We start from the raw sequence: 10,000 nt of genomic DNA, 5'->3' as shown, positions 1-10,000 counted from the left end.
TTTTATGGTTTCTATGGCAACATGCCGCAATGTTTTAATCTTATTAACTTTAAGAGAGAGAATAAAGAGAGAGAATAAAGAGAGAGAATAAAGAGAGAGAGAATAAAGAGAGACGTGTTTCATGGTGCATTAACGGAATATATAAAAGATTACAGAGTGTGACACAGTGTTAAATAAACTGACTTGTTGTTGTGGTGTCAGAGGAATAGAACATGATATTATAAATTATTATATGCTACGATTGCAGGAAGCTTCATATTGGAAAAATATCTGAAACACTTTTGAGTATGTTTTGTAAATTAGTGCAGATTTAAAGCCGGTCACTTGACAGTGGAGGTTTGGGGTGAGTGGGCCGAGGATGTGTAAAGAATGAGAAGGAGGAAGAAGAAAAGGAGGAGAAGTGTGGATTGATCTGAGCTGAACCAAGTTGCTCTGCTTTCACTACGAGGTGCACCAGCTCATACAGAGGAGAGAGAGAGAGAGAGAGAGAGAGAGAGAGAGAGAGAGAGAGAGCAGGGGGTCTGCTGTAATCGTGATTCACATCTCAATGTACTGCTGGTGGCAGCTTCTCACATCAGGGAGACAGGGAGAACAGAAAAGAGCGAGAGAAAGAGAGAGAGAGAGAGAGAGAGAGAGAGAGAGAGAGAGAGAGAGAGAGAGAGAGAGAGAGATGGAAGGAGAGTGGAGATGGAGTGATGCAGAATTGAAAATGAGACAGATCAGAAAAGGGGAAAGAATAGATATTAGGAGTGATTAAATATAAGATGTACTGACAGAGAGAGAAAGAGAAGGAGAAAAAATAAGGGAGAGAGACTGGATGACGAGAGATGGAGAGAGACAGATAGAGAGAGAAATAAATAAAAATACATATTGAATAATTAGCACATACTATATTTATTCAGATTGTACACATACAGATACTTTAACATAAAACATATCAGAAATATTGTGCTATATTCTTATTTATTTACATTAGAGTGATATATGAGTGTGATATGAGTGTGATGTATGAGTGTGATGTATGAGTGTGATATGAGTGTGATGTATGAGTGTGATATGAGTGTAATATGAATGTGATATGAGTGTGATATGAGTGTGATATGCATGTGATGTATGAGTGTGATATGAGTGTGATGTATGAGTGTGATATGAGTGTGATATGCATGTGATGTATGAGTGTGATATGAGTGTGATATGTGTGTGATGTATGAGTGTGATATGCGTGTGATGTATGAGTGTGATATGAGTGTGATGTATGAGTGTGATGTATATTAGTGTGATGTATGAGTGTGATATGAGTGTGATGTATGAGTGTGATATGAGTGTGATATGAGTGTGATGTGAGTGTGATATGAGTGTGATATGAGTGTGATGTATGAGTGTGATATATGAGTGTGATATGCATGTGATATGCGTGTGATATGAGTGTGATATGAGTGTGATATGAGTGTGATGTATGAATGTGATGTATGAGTGTGATATGAGTGTGATGTATGAGTGTGATGAGTGTGATGTATTAGTGTGATGTATTAGTGTGATGTATGAGTGTGATATGAGTGTGATATGAGTGTGATATGAGTGTGATGTATGAGTGTGATGTATGAGTGTGATATGAGTGTGATATGAGTGTGATATGAGTGCGATGTATGAATGTGATATGCATGTGATGTATGAGTGTGAAATGAGTGCGATGTATGAGTGTGATGTATGAGTGTGATGTATGAGTGTGATATGAGTGTGATATGAGTGTGATTTATGAGTGTGATGTGAGTGTGATGTATGAGTGTGATATGAGTGTGATGTATGAGTGTGATGTATGAGTGTGATATGAGTGTGATATGAGTGTGATATGAGTGTGATGTATGAGTGTGATATGAGTGTGATATGAGTGTGATGTATGAGTGTGATGTATGAATGTGATGTATGAGTGTGATATGAGTGTGATGTATGAATGTGATGTATGAGTGTGATGTATGAGTGTGATGTATGAGTGTGATATGAGTGTGATGTATGAATGTGATGTATGAATGTGATGTATGAGTGTGATATGAGTGTGAAGTATGAATGTGATGTATGAGTGTGATATGAGTGTGATGTATGAGTGTGATGTATGAATGTGATGTATGAGTGTGATGTATGAGTGTGATATGAGTGTGATGTATGAGTGTGATGTATGAATGTGATGTATGAGTGTGATATGAGTGTGAAGTATGAATGTGATGTATGAGTGTGATATGAGTGTGATGTATGAGTGTGATATGAGTGTGATGTATGAGTGTGATGTATGAATGTGATGTATGAGTGTGATGTATGAGTGTGATGTATGAGTGTGATGTATGAGTGTGATGTATGAGTGTGATATGAGTGTGATGTATGAGTGTGATGTATGAGTGTGATATGAGTGTGATATGAGTGTGATGTATTAGTGTGATATGAGTGTGATGTATGAGTGTGATGTATGAGTGTGATATGAGTGTGATATGAGTGTGATGTATTAGTGTGATATGAGTGTGATGTATGAGTGTGATATGAGTGTGATATGAGTGTGATGTATTAGTGTGATGTATGAGTGTGATATGAGTATGATTTATTAGTGTGATGTATGAGGGTGATATGAGTGTGGTATGAGTGTGATATATGAATGTGATGTATGAGTGTGATATGAGTGTGGTGTATGAGTGATATGAGTGTGATATGAATGTGATGTATGAGTGTGATATGAATGTGATGTATGAGTGATATGAGTGTGATGTATGAGTGTGATATGAATGTGATGTATGAGTGTGATATGAGTGTGGTGTATGAGTGTGATATTAATGTGATGTATGAGTGTGATATGAGTGTGATGTATGAGTGTGATATGAATGAGATATATGAGTGTGATATGCGTGTGATATGAGTGTGATGTATGAGTGTGATGTATGAATGTGATGTATGAGTGTGATGTATGAGTGTGATATGAGTGTGATATGAGTGTGATATGAGTGTGATGTATGAGTGTGATGTATGAATGTGATGTATGAGTGTGATGTATGAGTGTGATATGAGTGTGATATGAGTGTGATATGAGTGTGATGTATGAGTGTGATATGAGTGTGATGTATGAGTGTGATATGAGTGTGATGTATGAGTGTGATATGAGTGTGATGTATGAGTGTGATATGAGTGTGATGTATGAGTGTGATGTATGAGTGTGATATGAGTGTGATGTATGAGTGTGATATGCGTGTGATATATGAGTGTGATATATGAGTGTGATATGAGTGTGATATGAGTGTGATGTATGAGTGTGATGTATTAGTGTGATGTATTAGTGTGATATGAGTGTGATATGATGAATGAGTGTGATATGAGTGTGATACGAGTGTGATGTATGAGTGTGATGTATGAGTGTGATGTATGAGTGTGATGTATGAGTGTTATGAGTGTGATGTATGAGTGTGATATGAGTGTGATATGAGTGTGATGTATGAGTGTGATGTATGAGTGTGATATGAGTGTGATATGAGTGTGATATGAGTGTGATGTATGAGTGTGATGTATGAATGTGATGTATGAGTGTGATATGAGTGTGATATGAGTGTGATATGAGTGTGATGTATGAGTGTGATATGAGTGTGATATGAGTGTGATGTATTAGTGTGATATGAGTGTGATGTATGAGTGTGATGTATGTGTGATGTATGAGTGTGATATGAGTATGATGTATTAGTGTGATGTATGAGTGTGATATGAGTGTGATATGAGTGTGATGTATGAGTGTGATATGCCCCCCCCCCCCACAGCTTGTCACAAAGTGCAAACTGGAATTTTTATGGCTTTCTTTTAACAGTGGCTTTCTTCTTGCCACCCTTCCATAAAGAGCAGATTTGTGGAGTGCACGACTAATAGTTGTCCTGTGGACAGATTGTCCCACCTAAACTGTGGATCTCTGCAGCTCCTCCAGAGTTACCATGGGCCTCTTGGCTGCTTCTCTGATTAATGCTCTCCTTGCACGGCTCCTTGCTCCTGAATACAAATGCACAACACACTTTTCAGATATTTATTTGTAAAAAAAATGTTTTACACATTTATAATTTTCATTCCACTGCACAATTATGTGCCACTTTCTTTCTGTCTATTTCACGAAATCCCAATAAAATACAATTTTTCTTTGTGGTTGTAACGTGTAAAAATGGGGAAATGTTCAGTGGTTATGAACACTTTTGCAAGGCACTGTAAGTGTGATGTATATGAGTGTGATATGAGTGTGATGTACATATATGAGTGTGATGTATGAGTGTTATATATAAATGTTATGTTTAAGAGTGTGATGCATATGAGTGTGATTTATAAGTGTGATATCTGAGTGTGATATACGTACGAATGTGATGTATATGAAGGTGATGTATATGAGTGTTATATATGAGTGTGATATATGAGTGTGATATATTAGTGTCATGTGTGATTGTGATGTATATGACTGTGATGCATGTGTGATGTATATGAGTGTGATATATAAGTGTGATATATGAGTGTGATATATGAGTGTGATATATAAGTGTGATATATGAGTGTGATATACTTACGAATGTGATGTATATGAAGGTGATGTATATGAGTGTGATATATGAGTGTCATGTGTGATTGTGATGTATATGAGTGTGATGTATATGTGATGTATATGAGTGTGATTTATAAGTGTGATATGTGAGTGTGATATACGTACGAATGTGATGTATATGAAGGTGATGTATATGAGTGTGATATATGAGTGTGATATAGTTCAAGTTCAAGTTCAAGTTTATTTATATAGCACATTTACAAACAGCCACACGGCTGACTAAAGTGCTTCACAGTGCGTTTGATATTTCAGATACACTTAAAAAATACACAATAAGATAGTACAAGAAACTAAAATAAGAATTATATAAAAAAAATAATAATAAAATAGCCAGTTTAAGACCATAAGATATAACAGACATAAAACCCTGGGCAATCATGAAAAGGCTAGAGAAAATAAGTGGGTCTTTAGCATGGACTTAAAACTAGAAATGGTGGGTGCCATCCTAATCTCTAGTGGCAGGGAGTTCCATAATTTAGGACCGGCCACAGAAAAGGCACGCTCTCCTCTACGCTTGAGCTGTACACGAGGGACAACCAACAAAGCCTGGTCAGATGAACGGAGACTTCTAATAGGAAAATAGGGATGAAGAAGTTCAGATAGGTAGAGAGGAGCGATATTATGGAGAGACTTATAGACAAAGAGTAAAATCTTAAAATCTATTCTCTGAGAAATCGGAAGCCAGTGTAGAGATTTGAGAATGGGAGTGATGTGTTCATGTTTGTGACAACTAGAGAGAAATCTGGCAGCAGCATTTTGAACGAGCTGGAGACGCGTAATCTGAGTTTTAGATATACCGCAATATAACGAGTTACAGTAATCTAAGCGAGAGGTTATAAACGCATGAACAGCCATTTCTAAGGTCTTAGGGGTAAGAAAGTGTTTAATTTTGGAGAGAATCTGCAGTTGGTAAAAGCTAGACCCGATAACGGACGAGATGTGTTTGTCAAATTTTAAGTTCTGATCAATAAAGATGCCAAGATTCTGCACCCGTGAAGATCTAAAAACAGATAAACTCTCTAGATTGAAGCTTGAGGACTGAGAGTTCTCATTTGGGCTAAACATTATTACTTCAGTCTTTATATATGAGTGTCATGTGTGATTGTGATGTATATGAGTGTGATATATGAGTTTTATGTATATGAATGTAATGTATAGGAGTGTGATGTACATGAGTGTGATGTACATGAGTGTGATGTTTGAATGTGATTATGAGTGTGATGTATGAGTATGATGTTTGAGTGTGATGTTTGAGTGTGATATATGAGTGTGATGTATGAGTGTGATGTATGAGTGTGATGTTTGAGTGTGATATATGAGTGTGATGTATGAGTGTGATGTATGAGTGTGATGTTTGAGTGTGATGTTTGAGTGTGATATATGAGTGTGATGTATGAGTGTGATGTTTGAGTGTGATATATGAGTGTGATGTATGAGTGTGATGTATGAGTGTGATGTTTGAGTGTGATATATGAGTGTGATGTATGAGTGTGATGTATGAGTGTGATGTTTGAGTGTGATATATGAGTGTGATGTATGAGTGTGATGTATGAGTGTGATGTTTGAGTGTGATATATGAGTGTGATGTTTGAGTGTGATGTATGAGTGTGATGTTTGAGTTTGATGTTTGAGTGTGATATATGAGTCTGATGTATGAGTGTGATGTTTGAGTGTGATGTTTGAGTGTGATATATGAGTGTGATATATGAGTGTGATATGAGTGTGATGTATGAGTATTATGTTTGAGTGTGATGTATATGAGTGTGATATTTGAGTGTGATGTTTGAGTGTGATGTATATGAGTGATATGTATATGAGTGTGATGTTTGAGTGTGATATATGAGTGTGATGTATACGAGTGTGATGTTTGAGTGTGATGTTTGAGTGTGATATATGAGTGTGATGTATACGAGTGTGATATTTGAGTGTGATGTTTGAATGTGATTATGAGTGTGATATATGAGTGTGATGTTTGAGTGTGATATATGAGTGTTATATATGAGTGTGACATATGAGTGTGATGTATATGAGTGTAATGTATATGAGTGTGATATATGAGTGTGATGTTTGAGTATGATGTTTGAGTGTGATATATGAGTGTGACATATGAGTGTGATGTATATGAGTGTAATGTATATGAGTGGGATATATGAGTGTGATGTATATGAGTGTGATGTTTGAGTGTGATATATGTGTGATGTTTGAGTGTGATGTATGGGTGTGATATTTGAGTGTGATGCATATGAGTGTGATGTTTGAGTGTGATATATGAGTGTGATGTTTATGAGTGTGATGTATATGAGTGTGATGTTTGAGTGTTATATATGAGTGTGATTTATATGAGTGTGATATATGAGTGTGATATACGAGTGTGATGTATATGAGTGTGATGGACATGAGTGTGATATATGACTGTGATGTATATGAGTGTGATGTATGAGTGTGATATTTGAGTGTGATATATGAGTGTGATGTATATGAGTGTGATGTATGAGTGTGATATTTGAGTGTGATATATGAGTGTGATGTATATGAGTGTGATGTGATATATGAGTGTGATGTATATGAGTGTGATATATGAGTGTGATGTATATGAGTGTGACATATGAGTGTGATGTATATAAGTGTGATATATGAGTGTGATGTACATGAGTGTGATGGACATGAGTGTGATGTACATGAGTGTGATATATATGTGTGATGTACATGAGTGTGATGGACATGAGTGTGATATATAAGTGTGATGTACATGAGTGGGATGGACATGAGTGTGATGTACATGAGTGTGATGTACATGAGTGTGATATATAAGTGGGATGTACATGAGTGTGATATATAAGTGGGATGTACATGAGTGTGATATATAAGTGGGATGTACATGAGTGTGATATATAAGTGTGATGTACATGAGTGTAATATATAAGTGGGATGTACATGAGTGTGATATATAAGTGTGATGTACATGAGTGTGATATATAAGTGGGATGTACATGAGTGTGATATATAAGTGTGATGTACATGAGTGTGATATATAAGTGGGATGTACATGAGTGTGATATATAAGTGGGATGTACATGAGTGTGATATATAAGTGTGATGTACATGAGTGTGATATATAAGTGGGATGTACATGAGTGTGATATATAAGTGGGATGCACATGAGTGTGATGGACATGAGTGTGATATATAAGTGGGATGTACATGAGTACACCTTCAGCTTCATCTCTGCTGCTTTTTCCCTCATCTCTAATTTCTGTGTTTACCAATCAGCCTAGAATGGAACCATGCGTTTACTTATTTGTACTAATGAAATCCAGCATTGGGGACAGAACAAAGGTTTTCACACCTCACTGCAGTCTGAGTGGAAAAGCAGCTGTGTGTCTGCTGATGTTTCAGTCTGTAACCATCATTTGGTTAAATGGATTTATATGAATTTTATGAATTTATAAAGAAAAAATAATTAACTTAAAATGTATGAATAATTATAGTAATAATGAAGATGATGATGATGAAAATAATAATATAGATGTTGTGCTATGTTACAGCTCTGTATCCTGGTAATGGAGCATAAATTTAAACCCCTGGTTTTATGGAGAATAAACCAGAGAACTTTGGTTCCTGAAAAGGTTCCTGCTTCCCATACATGAGATCTTATCAAGTTACTGATTGTGGCTTTATCTGATGGTCAGATTGTCTGAACCTTTTTACGGAAGAGATTCATCTTTTTAATCAGTTTCATTTTGGAAGACTTGACACTTTACAGATGTTCAGAACATTTGTACACCAACAGGCTGCAGAGTCCTGGATTGTGATTGGTCAGTAAAGAAACTTTAAAACTTCAGTGCAAAACTAAAGAAGCATTCTTCCTCTGGTCTTCTCTTTATTACAGATGTATGGACGATACACTCAGGAGCTGGGCGCATACGCCAAGGAGGAAGCAGCTCGCTTGCGGGCCGCTGGGGTTCGGAACCAAAATCCGGATCAGTTAGAATACGAAAAGAATCCGTGTGCAAAGTGTCATTGTGAGTAAGAGAACCCTGTACCTTCACCTGCACATGTCACAGATAAACCCAGAACTGGTGAGGAACAGGTGAGGAACATGGGACAGGAAGTAACCTGGGTGTTTATATCGATATTTACATACACTCACTTTACCATGTAAATAAATAAATAAACTGCAGTAACACTGCTACAGGCTTCATGAAGCAGCATCAGAGGAGGAAGGCAGGAGGTGTGTTGAGGCAGGAACAGATGTGAGCACCACATGCATTTTCTTTTTTCACAGCAGTCTCACTCGCTCTCGAAATAGCAGCAACACTGTTATAGGAGTGTGAAACTGTTGGAGAAATCAGTCATGCTTTGATCAAATGCAATAGTATTTATTCACAGAAAAACACTACAACACACACACACACACACACACACTCGTTATGTTCATGTGATCATCGGCTGTGGGAGGGGTTTCTATGATGTTATATAGTGGGAGGGGTTTCTGTTATGATGTAATATAGAAGGAGGGGTTTCTGTTATGGTGTTATATAGTGGGAGGAGTTTCTGTTATGGTGTTATATAGTGGGAGGAGTTTCTGTTATGATGTTATATAGTGGGAGGGGTTTCTGTTATGATGTAATATAGAAGGAGGGGTTTCTGTTATGATGTAATATAGTGGGAGGGGTTTCTGTTATGATGTAATATAGTGGGCGGGGTTTTGTTATGATGTAATATAGTGGGTGGGGTTTTGCTATGGTGTTATATAGTGGGAGGAGTTTATGTTATAATGTTATATAGTGGGAGGGGTTTCTGTTATGATGTTATATAGTGGGAGGTTTCTGTTATGATGTAATATAGTGGGAAGGGGTTTCTGTTATGATGTAATATAGTTGGAGGGTTTTCTGTTATGATGTAGTATAGTGGGTGGGGTTTCGTCATAATGTTATATAGTGGGAGGAGTTTCTGTTATGATGTGATATAGTGGGAGGGGTTTCTGTTGTGATGTTATATAGTGGGAGGGGTTTATGTTATGATGTAATTTTGTGGGAGGAGTTTCTGTTATTATGTAATATAGAGGGAGGGGTTTCTGTTATTGTGTAATATAGAGGGAGGGGTTTCTGTTATTGTGTAATATAGTGGGAGGGGTTTCTGTTATTGTGTAATATAGAGAGAGGGGTTTCTGTTATTGTGTAATATAGTGGGAGGGGTTTCTGTTATGATGTAATCTAGTGGGAGGGGTTTCTGTTATGATGTAATATAGTGGGAGGGGTTTCTGTTATGATTAATTTTTCTCCATTGAGAAAATGTATAAAGAATAAATGTTTAGCCTTGGAGAAGCAAGCTGATCAAGCAAAGAGGAAGACGAGAGCAAGTGAAATAAGAACTATTAAGGAATAATATCTGCTT

General features: G+C 36.8%; 1 protein-coding gene across 2 annotated transcripts in view; it reads left to right on the top strand.

Moving 5' to 3' along the window:
• The window catches only part of clcn2a (chloride channel, voltage-sensitive 2a), a 52,520-nt gene that overhangs the window by 19,428 nt on the left and 23,092 nt on the right, over positions 1-10,000 (top strand). For both annotated transcript variants that reach the window (XM_047806636.1, XM_047806635.1), the window contains exon 2: positions 8,493-8,625. In XM_047806636.1, coding sequence (XP_047662592.1) covers positions 8,493-8,625 — 133 coding nt within the window. The remainder of the gene's footprint in view (positions 1-8,492; positions 8,626-10,000) is intronic.

This window comes from Tachysurus fulvidraco, chromosome 22, assembly GCF_022655615.1.
Source record: "Tachysurus fulvidraco isolate hzauxx_2018 chromosome 22, HZAU_PFXX_2.0, whole genome shotgun sequence".
Lineage (NCBI taxonomy): Eukaryota > Metazoa > Chordata > Actinopteri > Siluriformes > Bagridae > Tachysurus > Tachysurus fulvidraco.
The sequence above is the reverse complement of the archived record's forward strand: the minus strand, read 5'-3'. Positions and strand labels throughout refer to the sequence as shown.